We start from the raw sequence: 25,066 nt of genomic DNA, 5'->3' as shown, positions 1-25,066 counted from the left end.
AAATCACCATCAAAGATTTTCTCGTATCTAGAAGAAATTTCTCGCCTTAGGTCGTCGGCACCAGCGCTAGTAATAGTACCTTGTACTGTGTTAGTTGAAAGAACACTGGCTGTAACTAATAATCGCCTCCAAGATGGTTGAATAATGTCCAACCACGTACGACCGATCAATGGATATAAAAGTTTCTCCTGACAGAGAAAGACAGGTAAAGTATAATCTCTATTGTCTAAGTATAGTTTGACGGTTGTTTGTGCTGTAACACGTACATATCCTTCGTTTACACCTCGTAATCGTAGGCTAGAATTACATTTAACATAGTGTGGAAACAACTGATCAAAATACTTCTCGTTGAAAAGAGTAACAGCAGACCCAGTATCTACTTCACATTTAACAATACACTTATTGATTTGGAGATTTATTATGAAGCTATCCGAACTGATTTGGTGTTCCAAAATGTGTTGAGTAGAAGTAACCAGAGTGGAATGATGACTGAGCGCATCAGTTTTGAGATGGTTGAAGCTGAACGTAGACAACTCATCGGATGTTGTGCTCCGTGAGGTTGAACTGGACGTTCTATTCATGGCTCTATCTTTCAGCTTCTTTCTGCATCGTATATTCCAATGGCCTTGTCGTTTGCAGTAGCTACAGATTGCGTTTCTTGCCGGGCATAGACCTTGTGAGTGATTCTTTGTGCAGTTGCCGCACTGGGAGTGAGGATTTTGCTTGGTAGTAGTTGAGTTCTGAGGTTGATTGTAGCTCTTCTGCCTCGTTTCGCCCGAGTGTGAACTCGTTGAAGGGTCTGTTTGACGATCTGGATTCATCCGCGTCAAATTTCTTGAGTTGGTGGCAAAAGTTACAGAATCTGCATTGTACTTATTCGAGAATAATTTAATTTCTCGTTCTAATAATTCACAATGTAAAGCAATTTCTTGACATTTAGCAAAGGAAAGATCACTTTCAGATAATAATCTTTTCCGAGTACTGTCAGATTGTACACCAACAAGAAATTGTTCAACAAGTGCCTCATCTAAATACTGCTCATACATACATTTGGCTGCTTGTTGTTTGATTCTCACTACGAATTGAGTAACTGATTCTCCTGAAGACTGAATACATTTTCGAAACTTGAACCTCTCTGTATACTTGTTTGTTTTGGGCCTGAAGTGCTGAACCATTTTGTCGTGAATGACAGCATATGTTAGATTACATGGCATTTCAGGAGCCGTAATATTGCGAAGAACTTGGAAAGCCTTAGGACCAATGACTGCTAATAGAACTGCTGCTTTTCTTTCATTTGCCACATTCTGTGCAAGGCAGAGTTGATCAAAACGCATGAAATAACTCTCGATATCTTCATTTTCTTCAGCAAATTCGCTGAATGTAATGTTGAGAGCCATGTTATCGAAACTTCAAATTACATTAAGTAATAGAAATAACTGGAAAATATAAAAGTTACGATGTGTAACTGAAACTTGCTTTTAGAAAATTAGCAAACTTAAACGTTACATGTAAGACCGTCTTGTGATTTTTCTTCTTCTTGGCCGTGAAGACCAAGCCTTGTAGCCATATCTGGACCGTATCATCCCTCCAGGTGTCCCATAAAAAAAAAAAATCAGATATGCTGATGACCGTATCGATCTGGTGGGCGGCGAACCCTGGTAGACCTTCTCGGAGACGAGTGAGGTGTGCTAGGACCTGGTCCTGGGTATCCGGCTCTGCCTGGGGTAGGTTCTGGTACTGTTCCACCGGGGTTGGCTGAATTTCTATTTGGTATTGTAACGTTGAAGTCGTCGTCATCTGTAGTGTCACGTGAAACACGTCTCTTCAACCACCTGGGATGTACCACTCTTTTGATTCCATCTTCCAACATTATCTCGTAGAGGATGCTATCCCCAATTCGACGAATGACAACTCCTGGGATGTAATTTGGAGTACCGTGCTTAGGTGATTGAACCCAAACTGCTGAGTTGATGGCGAAAGTACCATATTTCGACGAAGAGTCGTTCCGACACTTTGCTGACTTTCTCGGCTTGAATGGAGATTCACTCGACAGAGGCACATTGTTTGGTTCCCACCAAAATCTGGGTTGGTGTTTCAAGACCGAAAGTGCTGGTAGGCTTCCTTTTCCACCCAGTCGCGTGTTCCGAAGGATGAAAAGAAGGTTGGCGATCCCCATATCAAGTTCAAGCGTGCTCAGATTGGGTTTGTCAGTTATAAGCTTGACAAGAGCGGTTTTGACAGTACGAACGTATCGTTCGGCTAACCCGTTGCTAGGGCTGTGATAAGGCGGTGAAGTAACATGTTTGATGCCATTCTTAAGACAGAAGTTACGAAATTCGAGAGAAGTGAACGTTGGGCCGTTGTCGGATACGATAGTATTTGGTATCCCTAGCGTGGCGCAAGATTGCATAAGCCAGCGGATCGTTTCCTTTGTGTCCAATGTGTGTACAGGCCATACTTCTGTCCACTTGCTGAAGGCGTCTACTATCAGTAGGAACTTACGCCCTGCAAAGAAAAAGTGGTCTATATGCCATCTCTCGTTCACGTACGAAGCGAGAGGCCATGAAGAATCGGGTCCGTTGCGGACCTTAGGAGCATTAGCTCGGCATGTATTGCAGCTCGCTACAAAATCCGTAATCTCTGCTGACATGCCTGGCCACCAAAATCTGGATAGACACAACTCTTTCATACGAGTTGAACCTATGTGTCCATCGTGTAAAGCTCTAAGAACTTCATTCCGTTTAACTGTAGGAATGATAAGTCTACCCGACCACATGAGCGTTCCCTGCTCGTACGTAATTCATTCCAGCAAGGTAGAAGTAGCTGACATGCTAAGCAGGTTGCCTACGCAAACACGTGACACACGTGACACTGCAGATGACGACGACTTCAACGTTACAATACCAAATAGAAATTCAACAAATCCCGGTGGAATAGTACCAGAACCTACCCCAGGCAGAGCCGGATACCCATCGCCAACCTTCTTTTCATCCTTCGGAACACGCGACTGGGTGGAAAAGGAAGCCTACCAGCACTTTCGGTCTTGAAACACCAACCCAGAGTTTGGTGGGAACCAAGCAATGTGCCTCTGTCGAGTGAATCTCCGTTCAAGCCGAGGAAGTCAGCAAAGTTTCGGAATGACTCTTCGTCGAAATATTGTACCTTCGCCATCAGTGTTCCTAATGCGTCCATAGTTCCTATTGCAATGCATGGGCGTCGGGAAGGGGTAGCAAAGGGGGGCCGTGGAACTCATGTCCATATTTTGTGTTAACATTCCACGTTCAAATTTAAATCACTACTGATCATTCTCACCGTTAATCGACGATCTGACAGCACAAGAGACTTCACTCTTTCCACATTGACATCCGTTTTTGAGGTTGAATGTCTTCCCGCACGAGGTTCTTCTTTCACTTGTTCTCGGCCTTCTAAAAAGGACTTGTGCCATCTCAACACTTGTGCGCTAGATAGTGCATGTTCTCCATAAGCCCTTTGGAACTTTTCATAAGTCACAGTAGCGGATTCGCCAAGCTTAACACAAAATTTGATGGCACAACTTTGGTCAAACCTTTGCCAGTCTATTTTCGTAATTCACCTCACAAACACAACTTCACGTCAGACGCTCTCAACAATCGTGTAGCAACTGCAGCAAGTTGAAACTTGCAAGCGTTCACCTACCTGCCGTGTGAAGGTGGGGGCACCGGTGCGTGCACAGTGTTGCCAGTCTCATTACTTTCCTAACAGACCACGTATCTCATCTAATCGTTACACTCCAACATGTGAAAAGTTTACGTATTAAAATGTTTCTTGAAGATTAAAAAAATTCCCTCTTCCTAATTCATTTTATGTCAATCATATTTACGAACACGTGTTTCACAGCAAATGTCCATCTTTGTCTACGAATCAAAGCAATGCTGTCACTTCGATTCTCAAGACACATGATCAACTATAACTTAACACTAACGAGAAATGTATTGTTTTTTGACATGGAATTACAGAAGAGGCTTTCGAGATTTTTGGGATAGTCTGGATATCGTTAGTAATTCTGGAATTTCGAACGTAATTAACTGGCAAATAACAGTTAAATGTTTAGGAATATTTAAAACAACCTTGGCGGATTTTGTTTTCGTTGCTTTTCATATTTCCCTTACTTCGTATCCAATTTCGAAAAGCTTCAATTTGTGCTGAAAGGACAAAAAATTATGCTGGACTCTCTGGCTGAGTGCTTATCACATCGCGCTGCCACTTCAGGGATCCCCCGTTCGAATCCCTCTCGGGCATGTTTGTTTGTGGGTGTCCATTCAATTTCATTATTTCATCACTCATCCCCATCCTCGCAAATTAGCCAAAAGGCTCAAGACACGAAGTAAAAGAAAATAAATGAATCAATCAAGGAACCAAAAATTATGTATTTAGTGTTTGGTGCAAGACGAATTAGCGGCAACATTGATTCTTATGTAGGTTCGCATGAAGGATTTTTGCACATATCCTGTAAGGAGATCGTTTTGCAAGTGAGAAACTGTGGGTTCCATGGTGTAACGGTTAGCACTCTGGACTCTGAATCCAGCGATCCGAGTTCAAATCTCGGTGGGACCTTTACGTGTGATATTTTGGATACTTTCTCTATTTTGGCAACTGCAGTGGTGTTTATATTTAGGAACATATACATTGCAGATGCCAGACGACGAATTTGAATTGACGATCGCCAAATTTTTTGAAGGAAAAATTATTGAGTACCAGCTTGGGTTAAATCAAAAACAACATCCACGTTTTCCGTAGAATGGATCAACATGTTTAGAATTATTCCAGATTTACGCTACGAAGCTACGGAAATGATTGTTCTACACGCTTAGTTTTGACTCGTGTGTGAGAAGTGGCACTTGTTTTGTTTGAGTCTAAATTCTGGAAAGGAATTCAAGGAGACTGGTTGTCTGGAAGAACGAAATATTTCCTAATTATCTCCGGCATGGTCTAGTGGCTAGGATACCTGGCTTTCACCCAGGAGGCCCGGGTTCGATTCCCGGTGTCGGAAAGATTCTTTTAAATCGTCCACAGCGAAAGAAAGATGGGAGTGACTTGAACAACCAATATCTATGTGCATGAACTAACCTTCTTCGTACCGGGGTAACACGCATGATGACGTTGTCAAATCACTAGCAACCTGTAGGTTTTGATCAATTTATGGTTGATGGGAAGGAGTACTCTAACAAGATTTACGACTTAATGTGTACCTTGGAGCTGCGTAAAATCTACAATATAGTTTATTAGATCCTACAGTATTCCTCGCAACTTTATCAGATATAAGCAGGTAACTCAACTAGGTGTATTTGATGTCCATCTCGTGTTTGCTGATATTAAGTGCTCATCTAATCGTTACACTCCAACATGTGAACAGTTTACGTATTAAAATGTTTCTTGAAGATTAAATAAATTCCCCCTTGGAAATTCTTTTTATGTCAATCATATTTACGAACACGTGTTTCACAGCAAATGAAGGGTTGTTGGTCCATCTTTGTCTACGAAACAAAGCAATGCTGTCACTTCGATTCTCAAGACACATGATCAACTATAACTTAACACTAACTAGAAATGTATTGTTTTTAGACATGGAATTACAGAAGAGGCTTTCGAGATTTTAGGATAGTCTGGATATCGTTAGTAATTCTGGAATTTCTAACGTAATTAACTGGCAAATAACAGTTAAATGTTTAGGAATATTTAAAACAACCTTGGCGGATTTTGTTTTCGTTGCTTTTCATATTTCCCTTACTTCGTACCCAATTTCGAAAAGCTTAAATTCGTGCTGATTAAGAACGACATAAATCAATTGATTGCTTCACTTTGAGCGACAGTGCATTTCAAACTTAAAATGTTCTTAACTCTTGTGAGTTTATAGTTACAGTAGTTTCTTTGTCAGTGAATCCAGTGACCTGAGATGAAATAACGCTGGCGTAACTTGGAAAATGTGATAACCGTAATTTGACTGACGATTGATATTTACGAATTTGTAATGAACGTATACGAAACACAATTCAATTTCCGCATGTTTTCAACTTGTATAGGAAAATATAATTGTTCATCCAAGCTGACAAGCAAGAAGAAAGTAACCGTTTCGTTCCTTTGGCAATGAAACATGAATTCATAATCAATCAATTCCAAATTGTGAAATATCCTGTTGCCACTCAGACTGCTGAGAATTCGTAGAATCAGGTGTCGATACGATTAATGTTGCCAAACTAGATGGTCTAAAAAGACGAAATCTAACCTGATAGTTTTGGTTGTTGAATGTAACGTGCGTGGCCTCCGGCATGGTCTAGTGGCTAGGATACCTGGCTCTCACCCAGGAGGCCCGGGTTCGATTCCCGGTGCCGGAAAGATGCAGTTTTTATCCTTTGTCACTTGGAGGATACTTACCTAACGTAAATAGATAGCCGCACATCTTGAATTTGAATGAGGACATAACGTCTCGTATCCTTTAACTTGCAAAAATTAATATTTTTCATATTAACCCAGGAATAACTTCACGGGTGAAAGTGTTCCTAATGCGTCCATAGTTCCTATTGCAATGCATGGGCGTCGGGAAGGGGTAGCAAAGGGGGGCCGTGGAACTCATGTCCATATCTTGTGTTAACATTCCACGTTCAAATTTAAATCACTACTGATCATTCTCACCGTTAATCGACGATCTGACAGCACAAGAGACTTCACTCTTTCCACATTGACATCCGTTTTTGAGGTTGAATGTCTTCCCGCACGAGGTTCTTCTTTCACTTGTTCTCGGCCTTCTAAAAAGGACTTGTGCCATCTCAACACTTGTGCGCTAGATAGTGCATGTTCTCCATAAGCCCTTTGGAACTTTTCATAAGTCACAGTAGCGGATTCGCCAAGCTTAACACAAAATTTGATGGCACAACTTTGGTCAAACCTTTGCCAGTCTATTTTCGTAATTCACCTCACAAACACAACTTCACGTCAGACGCTCTCAATAATCGTGTAGCAACTGCAGCAAGTTGAAACTTGCAAGCGTTCACCTACCTGCCGTGTGAAGGTGGGGGCAGCAGCGTTGCCGGTTCGTGCACAGTGTTGCCAGTCTCATTACTTTCCTAACAGACCACGTATCTCATCTAATCGTTACACTCCAACATGTGAACAGTTTACGTATTAAAATGTTTCTTGAAGATTAAAAAAATTCCCTCTTCCTAATTCATTTTATGTCAATCATATTTACGAACACGTGTTTCACAGCAAATGTCCATCTTTGTCTACGAATCAAAGCAATGCTGTCACTTCGATTCTCAAGACACATGATCAACTATAACTTAACACTAACGAGAAATGTATTGTTTTTGACATGGAATTACAGAAGAGGCTTTCGAGATTTTTGGGATAGTCTGGATATCGTTAGTAATTCTGGAATTTCGAACGTAATTAACTGGCAAATAACAGTTAAATGTTTAGGAATATTTAAAACAACCTGGGCGGATTTTGTTTTCGTTGCTTTTCATATTTCCCTTACTTCGTATCCAATTTCGAAAAGCTTCAATTCGTGCTGAAAGGACAAAAAATTATGCTGGACTCTGTGGCTGAGTGCTTATCACATCGCGCTGCCACTTCGAATCCCTCTCGGGCATGTTTGTTTGTGGGTGTCCATTCATCAATTTCATTATTTCATCACTCATCCCCATCTTCGCAAATTAGCCAAGAGGCTCAAGACACGAAGTAAAAGAAAATAAATGAATCAATCAGGGAACCAAAAATTATGTATTTAGTGTTTGGTGCAAGACGAATTAGCGGCAACATTGATTCTTATGTAGGTTCGCATGAAGGATTTTTGCACATATCCTGTAAGGAGATCATTTTGCAAGTGAGAAACTGTGGGTTCCATGGTGTAACAGTTAAAAATACTTAGTTTTAGAGTACTTGCAGAAATAAAATCAGTGTGGTATATGAAAAATTTTCAGGGAATGGAAAAACTTTCAGTAACTTCTTTTGAAGCATCAAAATATCATATACACGTACAGTAGAGTCTCGCTTATCTGGCTCATAAATGCGCCAGCAGAATGTTGGATAAGCGAAAATGTCGGATAATTGGGAGAAAAAGCCTATTAAATGTCAAAGTAATATTATAACTTTACAATGATAAACTGCACTGAACTGAGTAAAAGGTAAAAAGGTAAAGTGCTCCCCTGTGCTTAGCACCATGCCATGAAGGCATATAGGGGGTGTGGGGGTAACACCTCACACTTTCTTGATCCGGTCATGAGTGGGGGTGATGTGATCAGCATCATGCCCCTGACTGCCTTTACCCCCCAGGGTTTCCCCATGTACCCATGTCATTCGATGCTGGGTGGGCGCCGAAGCAACTTTCAACGTTAGAAAAGTTCCCGGATTTGAGCAGGCCAGGGATCGAACCTGGGACCATGAGCATGGTAGTCAGACGCGTTACCTACTGAGCCACTGCAGCCACTACTGCACTGAGTAGTGAATGACAATCACATGAGTCATAGTGTACGCGGGCGGGCCATGCAGTTGAGTCGGGAGAAACTAAAAATAGACTACGCTCACGCTTGTAACCTGCAGTTCTTGTTGCCGATTGATGATATATTTTTTTTTCGGTGGTATGTCAGATAATACGGAATGTTGGATAATTGAAGGTCAGATAAACGAGACTCTACTGTATGTCATCCCAAAAAGCTAAAACATTAAACTAGAGACAGAGGAGCAGAATACAGGTGAGAATTTCTCCTTCTTCCATTCTTTGATTATGTTATTATTTACATTCAATCAATAGCCTGTTGTGAATGGTGACTGTGAGTCACCAAAATCGATAAGCAATTAAAGATCTTTTTCACAAAAGACGTACAGAATAACTACATATTTGTGTAAGAAGAAAATACAGCGGAACCTCGATTTTACGTTTTTCAGAGGACCAAGCTGAAAAAGACTTAAAATGCTGCAAAATGTAAAATCAGGGAACATTTGTAATATTTTGCTGTGTTGAGAAAACTGAAGGTTGAATGTATAATGGGGGAAAATATACAATCAAGGAACATAAAATCGAGGTTCAATTATATATTATTATTGTTTGCAGAACTACTAAATATTTTTATTACTGATTTACATCAATGAATGACCACAATTCAATTAACTACATGTATTTTTAACACAACACGATACATATCTACAAAGATTAATCATCAACATATTTATTATCAACACAACACTTACCTATTTAACAACAAAGTATTATAAGAAGACAATTAAAGGAATGTAAATAAAACAAAACATACATATTGTATTATACATTATTGTATGTTGCTTTATTTTCAAAACTTCACATATTGAAGTTAGAATATAATTTAACTATAATCAGCTTCTAAACTTCCTAAACACTAAAACACCACTTGCAGAGACAACAAAACAATTGAAGCTCAGCATTATTTTGCAAGATTTTACCTACTTTATCAAGTCACCCTTCATGCAATGAAAAATACTGGCAAATTTTGTTCTATTAAACAATGCCAGACATCATCATTTAACTAGTTGTGTCTCCTTTATTCTAAAGAAAATCACAAGTGTGCTGTGATATTACAGCATCTTTAAATACAATTACACAAATGTAAACTCCACAACTTATTTCTTTGGTGCAATGATACCTTCCAATTGAGCCTGAAATAAAATACAGAATGCTATAAAAACCTTCATTACGGGAGAAATGACATAAGAAATGTATCTTTTTTAAAAAAAACACACACACACAGAATACATTTTATAATTAGTTAACAATATGTAAGCTCAGTATTTTCAAAATATCGAATAACATAAGTGCTTGGGTAGTCTTATGGTAAGCACCCTCTGCCTTTGATTTGAGCCATCCTTAGTGTGTCCTGATAAGGGACTAGATATCAACAATTTCTGACCAATCAGCATCCCCCCAGCATTACCTAAGCTCTTGTCAACATAACTGATGAGGCTAGCCATGGACAATAGACTCCACAAAAGTGTTTGAAACCATTGGATCGTGTAATTCTACTTGCTAAATTATCGTAATTTATTCAATTTTTCCAACTCTACAGTTAACTGGTTCCGCTCTTATATCTATAAGAATGTCAACAATATTTTGTGGACCTATATCCAATATCATCATGGAAAAAAAAATCCCTGCAGTCCACCCCAAGCCACTGTACTTGGTTCCCTTCTATTTGCCCTGCACATAAATGACTTCCCGCCCGTACTTAATTAATCTAGATACCATATTTATGACAACGATATTCAGTTATACTGCTCCTTCCCTCTGTAAGAAATACTGAATGCAATTCAAAGAATGAACAGTGATCTTTAAAAAATTAATACTTTGTATGTAGACCATGGCATATATCTAAACCTAATTTAAACCCAGTGTGTATTCGCAGGTTCCACAAGAATTTTGAAAAAACTAGATAAATGAAACCTCTAAGCTCAAAAATAAATGACACACACCTGCACATCTCCACTACTGTTAAAATTGAATTGTTGTTTTAAGTCCACTTTATGCACAGAAAAGCTAATTGGGACTGGGCCTACGGTTTAGTGGGATCCGAACCACTATGTGCCTCCACCGGGTATTGAACCCGGAACCCTTTGATTACAAGGCAATGACGCTACCACTGCACCATCGGGGAGGCCCTCACTACTGTTAAAAGTCTGAGTATCATCCTCAACCACCATCTCACCTGGGCAGAACACGTTACCTTAGTGTGTAGAAGTGCTTTCGGTGCATTGCACTTTCTCTTATCAGCTCAAAAATTTCCTCTTGGAACATTTAGGGTGCTGAAGAGCCAACTGACACATTTCAAATTTGAATACTGTGAGTGAGCGATAGTTTGTCGTGGATGGCAGGAAGGGGAACAGTAAAGAGAGGATGCCATTTCTTGTAGTCAGTTGCAACGGAGCATAGGGAAATACAACAAAGTGTTACGTGTATTATTACGAAACGAAGTCTGTGACAAGAGTGCAGTGTGTCTTTAGACAGTTCAATGTTGGTCGACATGGAGACATACCTCTCAGAATATCACATTGGCTTGGGTGAAGAAATTTGAAGAGACTTGCTATGATTATTGGGAACTGAAACAAGCCACTGTTGATGAAGTTGTGGCTATTGAAGAAGACCTATGGAGGCACATGTACAGCAACTTTGAGCATGCTTGCAACAACAAATGGAGGCCATCTTCTGATGTAGTTTTCAAAAAATAAGCTTGTTAATCTAAGTACCCAATAGCATACTTGGACGTATCTATGGACGCTACCCTGTATAAAAATTAAACTGGTTATGTCTCTTGCCTTTCCTATTATTGACTATTGTGATGTTGCTTATTTGGGAGCCAATCAGGAGAATGCTAGTAGACTGCAGTGAATCCAGAATGCTTGCAAGCCATCATGGAAATTGGACAACAAAAATATCGTAGTTATTTTATATGTTTATACATTTTTAAAATTCTAGTAGTTTTAGGTAATGTTTTGCTGAATATTTTCCAATGCTCTCTTGTCCAATATGCGGTTTTGGATACCTTGAAATATGTAACTTTGTAACCTGTAACCATGTAACATGTAATACTGCTGTATTAAGGCTGAAAAGCTGTTCTCGACAGTTTAGAAACACATTTAAATAAATAAATAAATAAATTTGTCTACATTGTGTGCATTTGTAAATCCCACAAAATCAACATGAGCATATGTGGAATTTTTTAAAAAAATCGTATTGTAGTAACAGAGATAATTCCTACCAATAAAGAGAAAATTATGAAATACCTTGAGTTGTGTGTTATGTTTCTTAAGATAAGTTATCTCCTCAGCATGTTTTCTCTCTTCAGCGAGCTTAGCTTCTAATGCACGTCTTTCCACCATCTCCACTTTGGAAAGCAGTTCAGACACTTGTTTCTCCAAAGCTGCTTTTTCTTCTTTTAATATTTCTATAGCTTCCTGTAGTTCAGCCTTTCCTTGTTCTGCCTGGAAAAGTAGAAGCAATTGTTTTCATTTTCGTTCCACAGATTAGATTGATTGATTGATTGATTTAGTTCATTTTACTTCGCGTTTTGTGCCTCTTGGCTAATTTGCGAAGATGGGGATGAGTGATGAAATGATGAAATTGATGAATGGACATTCACAAACAACCAAGTCTGAGCAGGATTTGAACCCAGGACCCTTGGAATCGCAGCGCGATGTGCTAAACACTCGACCACAGGGTCCGGCGTTCCACAGATTAGAGATGGAAAATGTATTCTCACATAAAAGCTTATACTGTTTATGGATACTATTGCAAATGATTCTATACACATCTGCAAAGCACATAACATTGTGATTTGTTGACATAATTATCTATGTAAGGAAGTAACTAGTTACTTGCAACTTAATTCCAAGTAACAATTACTTTTCAGGAATTCTAACTGTAACAGCGTTACTTTGTTGCAATAAAAGTAACATTATCCACAGTTACTTTAAAACACTTAAATTGTTATCTTGAAAATTTGTAATATGTGGGAAGAGCTAAATTTGGCAACTCTGTTTCCAGTTACGTGTCTTCTATGGATCCTATGGTGAAATATTTTTTGTGGAATTGACTAAGGCAAGGAAACTAGGCTTTGATGCATGCTAAATTTAGAACATGCATACTTTGTTGCAATTTGCCATTTGTAATTGCACACATTCAGTGTTTTGGATTACTGCATTAATTTAGAACATGGTAGTCAAGCTAGTAAGAAGTCCTTGTCGAGCAAATGAATCTTGTTGAGCTTGAAATGGAATTACCATTAAGCATAGAATGTAATATTTACTTCTCTAACAAAAGAAATATATAAGGGTAATTAAAGTGAAACATAGACAAAGCTGGAAACACTGCAAGTATTTGACAGGGAGGCTAGATGGTAGCAGCCAGCACTGTAGGACTTGGTGGTTCGTAGTAACAGAACATAATGTGTGCAGTCTGTTGCATATGTCTGTTGAGTAGAGGAGGAAGTGAAGGCACAAAGGTGTGTAAAGGAGACATCCAAGCACGTGCAATGTTGCATCATGCAATTCATGTGCAGAGAAGGTGCATCTGCGAGTGAAATCTTTTGGCGAATGCGAGTCATGTACGGGGATGCATGTTTCAAAAGAAGTACCGTGTTTATGTGGTGTGCCAAGTTTCAAGGAGGACGGATATTGACGGGGGATGACAACCACGACCAGGACAAGTGCCTGTAATCACTGAGGACAAGATTGCGTCTGTGGACATGGTGGAGATGGTAAAAGGCAATCACTGTATAACAAGACACTCTGCACCCTTTTCGGTGGGATATTGTGTGGAATGTTATGGAACACCCAGCATACAGCCCAGATCTTTCCCCTTGCGACTTTCACATCCTTGGTCCACTCAAGAAGACTCTGAAAGGTAAGCGTTTCATCTCTGATCAAGCTGTTCAAGATGCTGTGGAAGAGTGGTTCAACATGCAAGCAGCACCCTTCTTTAAGGACGGTATCCAGAAACTTGTTCAGCATTGAGACAGTTGCCTGAACAGTGGGGGTGCTTATCTATAGCCTCTGTAATACCAGTACGCTCTTTGTGATATTGTATATTCTTGCATATAAAGAGAGTTAGCTTCTATACCCCAGTCTATGTTTTATTTGAACAACCCTTAAGGGAAAAACAATACGGGAAAGTGTTTAAGGTATATGGATATATATGGGTAGAGACAGTAAAAGAAAATAAACTATTATTGAAGCAAAGCCAACTCCTTGTTCTCTCGTTTATTTTTTTTGTAATAATATAACTATATGAAGACTAAACATAAATAAAATGCATATAAGTCTTCATACATTCATTTTATTACAAATGATCATCAGTTGTGTGTAATTTGTTTTGCAGGAAAATTTCCAGCAGAAAGTTAGTTTAAAGGTAACTAACAGTTACTAGTAACTGAGTTACCTTTTAAATGAGTAACTTTAACTCAGTTACTTTTTGAATCAAGTAAATGTAACCAAAACTGTTACTTTTAAAAAGTAACTTTCTAAACACTGGTAATTCCGAGAGAGATACAACAAAAGTAAGACACCACATTAACACATTGGGGTCTCATGACGGGCATAGCCTGTACCATTGCATAGCCCATCCTGCAGTATGCAATCGCTTTGTCGATTAACTACGGGCTGTGTTCGGCCCGTCCTGCAGTATGCAATCGCTTTGCCGATTAACTACGGGCTATGTTTGGCCCATCCTGCTGTATGCAATCGCTTTGCCGATTAACTACGGGCTATGTTCGTACTTCGTCCCATGTGCGTGTTCATTCAAGCCACTCTGTTGAAATTCCGACCGCTAGGTAACTCATGTGCTATTTTTATCTTGCACCTGGGACTGTTTGTGTTCGATTTGATGTATTGCTAAGTTCCCGCCGTTTTTTTTAATTGGAAAAATCTCTATGACATTAAATATGTTTGGCACGAAGGTGTACATCATGCGAAAGAGAATATATTGTTCTACCTAAATTTATGTTTCTTTGTTAGTAAGACACATTTTTTTGTTATTTACGGATCATTAAAATGGAATGTCAAGTTGAGAAGAATGAGCGTTTTCGACAAATCCTCCTTTTTGCCTTTAATCAAGGTTCTAAGGCCGCAGAAGCTGCTCGCAACATTTGTGCTGTGTATGGAGTGGGTGCTATAGCTGAAAGAACCGCCCGTGATTTGTATGCAAAGTTCAAAAAAGGAAATTTTGACCTCAAAGATGCATCTCGTTCTGGCCATCCAGTTGAGTTCGATGAAGAGCGATTGAACCACCTGTTGCATGAAAATCCGCATCAAACAACAAGGGAACTGGCAGAGACAATGGGTTGCTCCCACACTACTGTAGAGAAGCATCTTCACTCGATGGGAAAGGTTCAGAAGTGTGGAGCATGGGTGCCTCACGCTTTAAGTGTCACCAACAAAAAAATCAACGAGCCACAATCTCCGCTGGTTTGCTTGCTCGGCACCGTGCAACCTATGGACACAGACACGAGTTCTTCACCGAATCGTTACTGGCGATGAAAAATGGTGCCTTTACATGAATATTGGCACCAACTGATTTTCACCTCTTTCGATCTCTTTCAAATGCTATGCGGGGAGTTTCGTTCAATACTGATGCAGAATTGAGAGCTTGGTTGGATGACTTTTTCGAGTCTAAACCACGTGATCTCTACCGACGAGGTATTGAAAACCTTGTTGAACGTTGGCAAAACGTTGTAAACAACACAGGAGAATACATTATTGATTAACTACTTGTATCTGTTTATTGAAAACTAACCATTTAACACCTTCCTTAAAAAAACGGCGGGAACTTAGTTGCCAACCCAATACGTTGCATTGTTTAGAATGGCGTCGTTAGATCCAGACTGCATAGCGGAAATTCCACCTCAGAGTTTGAAGTTAGCAAAGATTTTGATGATGCAGATGAATTTGAAGATTTGGAAGGTAGGTTATATTTGTAATAATTAATTGTTGACAATATAAACAGTGTTGCAAACTCTAGTATTTTATGAATGAAGTGAGAAGAGGTAATTTTTTTGGGTCTATTCATCTTGCCTCTTGCTTGATTCTCCTACATGCACTGATGTATTTTTAGTTTTTCCATTTATTATTTTGTATAGTGTATGTCAAATGAAAATTTATTTTATTTATTTAGTTTATTTATTTATTTGTATAATTTTTACAGATGACGCAGAACCAGCTGATACATCGTGTGGTCCTGTCCTGCAGCCACTTTTTCATACAAAAGCTAATTACCTGTAATTTGTAATTATTTTTGTAATTATTTTTTGTTATGTGCACATGAGAAGTATTCTTATGCAAGATTCAAAAGATGTATTGATAGTTTATGTAGTTCATTATTGAAATTTCCAGATTACAAACTTAAAATAGCTCTATATTAACATTTGTTACAATGTTGTACTTTTTTTTCTTCACAAAACATTGCTGAAAAAAATATTCAAAAATGTCTGAAAATGAAAATAAAATTTAACAATTTTTTTTTCATTGAAAAGAGGAAGTTTTGTAGATTTAAGAAATGTATGGTAGATAAAAACAAATTAAAAATATTTTTTCTATGATTTTTTTGAAAAACAAAGAAAAACCACAGTCCAGAGGTAAAAATGCTGTATTATGAGGCCAGACCCGAATGTGTTAAGTCATGAACAAGAATGTATGATGGAGAAAAAAAAATGAAATACTTTAGCCTTGTTCTGGATTCAAGTCAACAGTGAGACAGAAGGTTGAGACAGTGAGTCAAGTACTAAAAGTACTCAGCCTTCAAGGCAAGAAATCAATCTATCAGTGGTAATCGTTTATAATTTCCTACATAAAACTCCAAGTACACTCAACTCGGGATGTAGTGAACTTTGGTTGTAGTGAGTGAACCTAAACATTAGTTCTAACCAAAATATAGGCAGTGGAGGAAAATGAGGAGGGGATAGTATTCCCTCAGCTAGGAAAATTTGCAAAAAGCAAATTGTTGCCTCCATGTTAAGCTTATGAGCACCTGCCCTTGCTGGAGTAAACATTCCCCAACCTAATAATTTCCATTTGAAGCGTTAGCTTCGGGTAGTATAATTCCAATCTTGCCCAATATTAATTGTCTCCATTTTCTGGGTCACTGAGTTGGCCTGGTAAATCGGATATGTGTTAAATATTATCTTCTAACTTAATCAAGGTAACATAACCTATTTTTTTCCTTCTGCAAAATCAACTTTTTGGACTTATATCCTATTCCCCCACCCATTAAAGATGTATGGAGAATTCGTTTCTTAGTCTGAGAAGCACTGGCTAAATACATAGTTGCAATAAACAACATGATAATAAGTAGGACTCAACTGATATATACACCAGTGTATCAGTACTGGCAGATACCAGTGGTATTCAGAAAGTACCATGGAAATTTATTTTCTGAAAAACTCCATTTTGTGATTAAATGACAGCTGTTTCAATATTTTGTTGTAATTTTTTTTTAATATTTGAAAGTAAATTGTTGCACAAAATTGCAGTGGAATATTTGCATATAATATTAATAACTGTTTTTACTTCTTGCAATTTTGATCCATCAGTATCACTGGCAATTGTTAAGGGTATGAGTGCAGGTGTTAGTATCAGCTCAGCCCTATGCATAAGCAATTACTTTATAACTTGCATCCCCTCCCCTTTATATGAGGGAAGTGTAATAAGTGACTTCTTTGCCTTCTTATTAAGGCTGGTTCTGGATGAACCAATAATGTAAGCTTTTATATTATTTTATGATCTCACGAAATGTACAGGATTAGATGAGTAAGTTTGGAAAATAGCAGGTATTATCACTGATGTAGAGCACACCATTAACAGTTCTTTTAAAAATGACTTCTTTACTTGAAATTTTGTTCAGGTTTGGATCCAGTGAAAATGAATTAATTCAAGGAATGGACAATACACAATATATGTTACATTTTCTAGACAACCTTTTTAGGAATAGCTAATAATGAATATACAGGGTGTACCAGACATGATAGCGCAAACTCAAACATGGAAAGTACACAATAGTAGAAGCAAAAAAGTCTCAATAAACATGGAGTCGTTATTAAACCATTTGCAAGTAAATTGTGAATGTGTGGTTATGATTTGCCATTGACTTTATTGTTTGTACATATCGTACGCTTGTCTCTTTGCACCTCCGAGATTTCTTTGTTTAAAACTGAACACTGCCACACATGTATCATACTGTATAGTAAAATACCTTGGTAATAAAAGCAGCAGTAATGTCTAGCGAGTTGAACCTTTTAATTCTGTTATTTGTTACTAAATAGGACTATGGCATGTCACACGTGACAATCATATGATCTGTCCAAACAATCAAGTCACTGGTAGAGCATAACCACACATTTACAATTATCTCACAAAAGGTTCGTTTGCTACCCCATGTATACTGAAACTTTCTTGCTTCTACTACTGTGTGCTTTTCACCATTTCACTTAGCGCTATCACTTCTGGTACACCCTGCATGTAAAAAGGACAGTCTCTTACCGCTAAAGCCTTCCTCATTCCAAAAGCAATACTGCTTTCATACAAAGACTGCAATGCTGCTATTGTCATTCGTAGCTCATCTCTCACACGAAGCAACAACAAACCCCGTTCAGCACAGTTGATTGTCACTTGCCTTATCAATTCATCTTGAAAAAATAGTGTACATATACATATTGTGTATTTAGAAGTTACATATTGTTGAAATAAGAACACAAATATTAACATTGCTAAAGACTGTATTTTATGGCATTTAATCCATTAGTATTGATTTATGTATGAATATATGTAAAGTAACTAAAAATTAGCTCTCAATCCACTTTCCTTCTCCCTGTGCTAGGATTTGGAGCCTTGGTGGTGCAGTCGGTAGAAGTGGATTTGATTCCCAGAGCAGGCGATTTAAGGCAGGATTTTTTCCCCAAGTAATGTCCATGCATAAAATGGCTGTGGGGTTCACCCAGCCTGTAATAAATGGATACTGGGAACAATTCCTGAGGGTAAAGGTGGCTGGAGGGTGGTGATGAACACATCAAGTCCACAATGGACAAGGTTGTGAATGTGTGGAGCCCTATCTCCATATATCCTCCATGTACCTTCGTAACACAGGACAATGAGCATGGGGAACTGTACCTTACCTCAACATGTTACAATTCAGCACTCCCTGCTCAATATGCTGTCATCCAATGGCATTGTCACTATTGTCACTATGTCATGAATTGGAGGGAATTTGCAGTTTACTATAGTTGTTTGTGCACAATACTATGCTGTGGAAGAGTGGTCTGGCACCTCACAAATGGTCCTTAAATTTTGGATAGTCTGTCCCAAGTAACCGAATGTGGTTGGCCAAAAGTTAGACCAACCATACTGATAGTGGTTAGATACTGACGCAATCTGGACGTAGTGTGTGTTAATGAAACGTGGCTAACGTCGTCTCACCTGAGTTCCGAATACTTTGATTCCCGGTACACTGTGTACAGATGTGATCGAAGCCGTGACCTTAGTGGCAAAGTGAGTGGAGGTGGTGCACTTATGGCTGTAAGAAACGACCATTCGTCCTTTTTGGTGGGTGAACCGATGCAACAGCCTGACTCCATCTTAGTTAAAGTACTGCTTAACAAGAAATTTCCTCTCTATATTGGTGTTGTGTACTTCCCCCCCAAATCAACTAAGGCATTATATGACGCATTTTACGACTTTGTTGAAACCCATACTAAGCCAGGTGATAAAATACTATTCTGTGGTGACTTTAATTTACCCGAAATTACAAGTGTAAACGCTGATTTATTAAGTCTTACACCAGTGTGTCAAGATCTACAACTTTTTATGTCTTACCATGCTCTCAGAAATGTAAACAATATTCAAAATGTAAACAATAGGTTACTTGACCTTATATTAACGAATGTTAGTAATGTAGATGTAAGCAGAGAGTTGCACCCTCTCCTACCGGAAGACACACATCACCCCTCAATAATAACTGAGATCCAATGCATTTCCGTAAAATCAAATAAAAAGTCAAACCAAAATATTTCTACATACAACTTTAAGAAAGCAGACTACTCAAAACTCTTCAGTTTAGTTTCAGAAACGGATTGGACGCCAGTAAATAGCGCCGTTAACGTAAATGAAGCTGCCGATATTTTCTACAGATTAATTTATGGCATATTTGATCAATGCATTCCCCTTAAAAAACTACAGAACTCAGCATATCCTTGCTGGTTTACGCCTGCTATAGTGAAAAGAATTAAAGTTAAAGCTTACCATAGGTTAAAATGGAAGAAAAGTATTACAAACAAAGAATATCATCGAGAAAAATTTCTTCAGCTTCGCGCACAGGTTAAGAAAGACATAACTGTAGCTTACACTAATTACATAAAACAGTCTGAAGACCAGATAAGTGTGGACCCTTCTCGATTCTGGTCCTATATCAAAAGTAAAAAGTTCCATCAAAACTGCGAAGCTATTAAACTCGGCGCAGACATATTAACAGACGAAAATGACATCGCGGATGCCTTTGCAATTTACTTTCATTCTGTGTACGCAGCCGAAAGAGCTAAATATGACGTAAATAATCTGAAAATAAAAATTGCTAACGAACAACTTGATATTTTCACTTTGCGCAACATCCGCGTAAGCGAAGTAGAAGCTGCCATCAAGAATTTGAAATTCAAATCAACGACCGGCCCTGACAACATACCACCATATATAGTTAAAGGATGTTGCGATATTTTAAAATATCCCTTGCTGCAAATTTTTAACCTTTCTCTCGATACCAATACTTTTCCTTCAAGATGGAAAACATCGTCCGTCTGTCCTATCCCCAAGTCTCACCAAAGATCAAGCTTAGAAAATTATAGACCGATAGCAATCCTTTCTAGTCTTGCTAAAATATTTGAACAAATTATTTACAAGAGGATGTTAGCACACGTCAATCCAGTTATCTCTCCTTATCAGCATGGATTTACTCCAAAGAGGTCTACCGTAACAAACTTAGCTAACTTTACCCATTACGCATGCAATGTACTAGATAACACAGGACAAGTCGATGCAATATACACCGATTTTACTAAGGCATTTGACAAAATTGACCATGATATATTACTACAGAAAATTGCTTCATTCAATATTTCACTTAATACTTTAAATTTCTTTGCTTCATATTTAGCCGATCGAACGCAAACTGTAATATACAGGAAAATCAAAAGTCGCCCCTTCACACCACATTCTGGTGTTCCCCAAGGGTCCAATCTTGGACCACTTTTGTTTTTATTACTTATCAACGACTTACCCAATTGCATACAAAATTCTCAAAAGTTGCTTTTCGCCGACGATCTTAAGCTTTTCTACGAAATAACTACCTCTGAAGACTGTTTAAAACTGCAGGAAGATGTAGACAGAGTGATCTCTTGGTGTGAAAGTAACAAGTTGGATCTTAACCCAACAAAATGCAGCGTAGTCACTTACACAAAACGCAAAGCATCTTGTGTGTTTCCATACCGTATTAAAAATGTACAAATCACGCGCAAAAATGAAATTAAAGATCTCGGAGTGACCTTCGACACCAAGCTCAAATTTAATAAGCATATTGAAACTGTTACTAACGACGCTTTCAGAAACTTAGGTTTTATAATCCGATCAAGCCACGACTTCTCGAAAATAGAACCAGTGAAAATACTTTACTATTCCCTCGTACGGTCAAAACTAGAATATGCGTCAGTAATCTGGAATCCCACTCAAATAAATTTAATTCATAGACTAGAACGTATTCAGTCCAAGTTTCTTAGATATCTCAAATTCAAAGCCTGTGGAGAATATCCAGCATTCGATTCATACGATAATCTAGTCTCAGAGACCAACTTCAACAAACTAGCACTCCGACGACAAGTAAATGACCTGCTCTTTCTGTATAAAGTAATTAACGGTATAATAGACGATTCCAACTTATTATCAGCCGTATCATTTAATGTTCCCATTTCCAAAACTCGTCCCAAGCACAAAATCTTCCATTGCCAGAGAGCGAAAACATCAATTCTATCTGCCTCTCCGGTGTGGAGAGCGTACAACTCTTTCAACACAATTTCATGTGTAAATAACACAATCGATATTTTTGCAATGAGTTTATACAATTTTAAAAATAGTATTACTGGAACGCTGAATTTATTGTAATAATATTATGTAATTAGAGCACCATAATTGGGCTCGGCCTGTTGAGCTCTATCAATAAATAAATAAATAAATAAATAAATAAATAAATAAATGTTCCTGTTCTGCTTCAGATAAGCAGACAAACCACAAGCAATTCACAACACAATTCAAATATCCTTCATCGATGGCGGATGACAAAAGACTGGCGAATAACTTCAAGTTATGGATGGCTTCTGCTTTTATTAACAAAATATTATCAGTATGCTGTGGTTGAAATATTCAGAAAGAAACATTGTCACGTGTAATTTATTTTACACTCTAGAATTTACAGTACACTCTGGAATGTGGTCCTAACAGGAGGACATGGGTGGCTTAAGGGCCAAATGACCTGGGCAAGCACCTGGGGTTCATCCTGAGGGGGTCCCAAACAGCTGCTGTATAACATAATAATTACAAAATCATATAGCAATTTAAACTAAGAGATTACTGTTATTTTGATGTCATTATGAAGGTATTAAATAAACCCTATAATAAAAGTGTTGTAAAGCAGTAACACTTAAAGTATTTGAAAAATAAGGCTATTATTTTTCATAATTAAAACAGTAAATATATAACATGGTCATGTTATTAAGGAAGGTGGAAAGGGGGGACCAGGGTAGAAAGTTGGGAGCAGGGGGGGGGGGGCAGCATGGACAGTAGGAGTTGCCAAAAATCCAGTGATCAGAAAGCTTCCCTACAGCTACAGCTACTCTTCCAAAATGTAGCTTCGCTACAACTACATTTACCAAAAAGTAGCATGCTACAGCTACAGCTACTCTTCCAAAATGTAGCTTCGCTACAGCTACATTTACCAAAAAGTAGCATGCTACGCTACTCCTGTTCACTACCTTGCTACTTTTTCGCTACTTCTGCATAAGAAACTTAAAACAACCATGTAGATATGCAAAACAAACCCCTAGTATGATAGTTGCACTTACTCGAAAATATAATCTGTTATTTATTATCGTAATTCTCATAACGATTACAACCACACAAATAAAATTTTGTATGATTATTTATTTTTCTTGAGAATAAATATTTCATTTTCTTTAATAGACTGATATGAAGGCAGTATAACTCACATTTCCACTAAAAGTTTATGTGCAACAATTTTAAAAACATCATCATAGGAACATAGCCCCTGTGAATTCTCAGTCTCTGTCCGTTCAATTTAAGGTAAAAAACGAGACATCCAAAGTTGTGAGGCACGAGGCCAGTAGGCACTCAAATCACAATCTACCATGTAGATACACCGCTGGTCCATGGCTGTTTTGTTATCTGCTCTTCGAGAGTCCATTTTACTATACCTACTGAAAGTATGCCTACGTGTGGAGCAGTTGTACCATCTGTGCAGAATTAAATAATGAAATAATGGGAAAAGGAGTAGAACTGAAGGGTGACCAATGCATTGTAATTATCATTTAAATATTAAACGATATTTAAATATTCCTGCTGCCCACATGTTGTGCAAAAGGTGAATAAGATAAACATGTGATATTTGTCAACTTCTTCTTTTTAGTCCTTAAATGGAATGTTAGTTTGGAATGGAAGGGGAGGTGTTTTCTCGAACCTTGGAGATAGTTGGAACATGCTTCTATGGTATAAATGAGAAACGGATGGAGTGATACTTTACGTAAGTTTTCCTGTTGGGAATGCTTCCATCAGTGGCGTAGCGTTATAGTATGCCCGTACGCCCGGCGTTCCCAGATTTAAAATTTCAAAAATGCGTAAATGCTGTGAATAGGAAGTAAAACTTGACTAATTCCATATATGTTTGACCTTCATGGCATTATAATAGCTATTTTTCGCGATCCGCTTGCAACGCTCCACTCTCAACACTCGTTCTAGCATCTTTTTTCAATGCCTTTCCTGGCCGGACGCCGAGCAGGTTCGGCGTAAAAGACTATATTCCTTGCTGTGTTTCTGGAGGGAAAGCTTCAATGTCTACAGCATGCGCATAAATGCTCTCTCATATGCCAGCGTACGGAACAGCAGAGGTCTACTGTGATTGGTTCATGTGACCCTTCCTGCCTTCTGAAGCAGACGACAGCGACAGCGGTAGAATTCCTACCTGGTTCTTCGCGCTCATGCAACTCGTGCTATGTGATGCTACAATATGCAATATTGACTGACGTAACTTTACCAAACTCAAATATGCTGCTTCTTAATGACCACTGCATTGTATAATTTATCGCACGAACAGCGATGTCAATTAGAAACTAAAACATCAACACAGTTTTTGTCAAATAAGTTGGTGAAGTCCTCGTGGTAGAAATTCAGCCTGTGGCTGCTCTACCACTTAACCCGCAAAACTATTTTTTTTTTTTTTTTATTATTTTTTCGTTATTATCTAACTGCTTAATATTGTGTCAATGGAAATGTTTACCATTCATTTGAAAACTCTTAATTGTCTCTGGACAAAATTATTTTAAAATGTTTATCAGCATTCTCAAGATGTAATAAACAGTGGTCTGAATTCCTAATTGGCAGGCACTGTTACGTCAGTAGAGTGTACGATATTTGGATCATCCACCCACCTCCGTGTCAGAGTGCTTTGCACAGTGCGCCAAGACGACAGAGGTCCCTGGTTCGAATCCCAGCGTCAGCACGGGTGTTCTTTGTCAGTGTCCCTTCATCAATATCATCACTCATATTCATATTCGCAATTAACCAAAAGTGATAGAAAAGCGAAGTAAAATAAACCAAATCAATCAGTAGTTGGATCATCCACAACAATGACGTCTACTGTTGTGCAGAGGCGCTTGTGATTCAGGTAGGTTTTTAATGACTTGCGTCATGCAGAAAGATATAAAAAAAGGTATAAAACACCAGAGTTCAAAACATTTGTGGCATAGTGAGGCATCTAATTTTCTAGCTAAAACATGCATGGATGATGTTTTATTGAAAACCCAGCTGACTTCAGGCAAATAAACAATACCTGTGGCGACTAATACCGTAAGTAAATTATTAAGCACGAAAGGGCCGACCCTTCCTTCGGACTTGGTGTTCCCATCCGAAATGTCCATGCTACGCCACTGGCTTCCATGAAGACACAGTAGAAATTTTCTCACCTTGTAACCAAAGGGCCCCAGGTTCGATACTTGGCGGAGGCACATAGAGGTTCGAATCCAGTCTCAATTAGCTTATCTGTGTGTAAAGTGGACTTCAAACAAAAACTAAGACAGACGCCTAGTTGGGAGGATTAGAACATTCTGCCCTCCATTCCCCATACTGCTCATCATCATTCATCATTGTTCCTAACTCTCACAATTAGTCAAAAGTGACAGAAAGTGACTCTTAGATAAGAGAGATACAAAATAAATAATTCATCCTCATTGTCACGATTAGCAAAAGTAACAGA

At 38.4% G+C, this 25,066-nt stretch overlaps 1 protein-coding gene and 3 non-coding genes across 4 annotated transcripts in view; 3 read left to right on the top strand and 1 right to left on the bottom strand.

The window, feature by feature from the left end:
- The first annotated feature begins 4,521 nt into the window (after positions 1–4,521).
- TRNAQ-CUG (transfer RNA glutamine (anticodon CUG)) lies at positions 4,522–4,593 on the top strand. The gene has a single exon. It is a non-coding gene; the product is annotated as a tRNA-Gln (tRNA).
- A 364-nt stretch (positions 4,594–4,957) lies between these two features.
- On the top strand, positions 4,958–5,029 carry TRNAE-UUC (transfer RNA glutamic acid (anticodon UUC)). The gene has a single exon. It is a non-coding gene; the product is annotated as a tRNA-Glu (tRNA).
- A 1,270-nt stretch (positions 5,030–6,299) lies between these two features.
- Positions 6,300–6,371, top strand: TRNAE-CUC (transfer RNA glutamic acid (anticodon CUC)). Its single transcript has one exon. It is a non-coding gene; the product is annotated as a tRNA-Glu (tRNA).
- Positions 6,372–9,136: 2,765 nt separating this feature from the next.
- Positions 9,137–25,066, bottom strand: part of Dnali1 (Putative inner dynein arm light chain, axonemal Dnali1) — a 31,062-nt gene continuing 15,132 nt past the window's right edge. The window contains exons 4-6 of the mRNA XM_083133869.1: positions 18,028–18,173; positions 11,785–11,982; positions 9,137–9,666 (exon numbers count right to left, since the gene is read on the bottom strand). Coding sequence (XP_082989995.1) covers positions 9,631–9,666; positions 11,785–11,982; positions 18,028–18,173 — 380 coding nt within the window. The 3' untranslated portion in view covers positions 9,137–9,630. The remainder of the gene's footprint in view (positions 9,667–11,784; positions 11,983–18,027; positions 18,174–25,066) is intronic.

This window comes from Lepisma saccharinum, chromosome 13 (assembly GCF_977018435.1).
Source record: "Lepisma saccharinum chromosome 13, izLepSacc3.1, whole genome shotgun sequence".
NCBI classification, from domain to species: domain Eukaryota; kingdom Metazoa; phylum Arthropoda; class Insecta; order Zygentoma; family Lepismatidae; genus Lepisma; species Lepisma saccharinum.
Note: the sequence above shows the minus strand (reverse complement) of the source record. Positions and strands in the feature narration are given on the sequence as shown.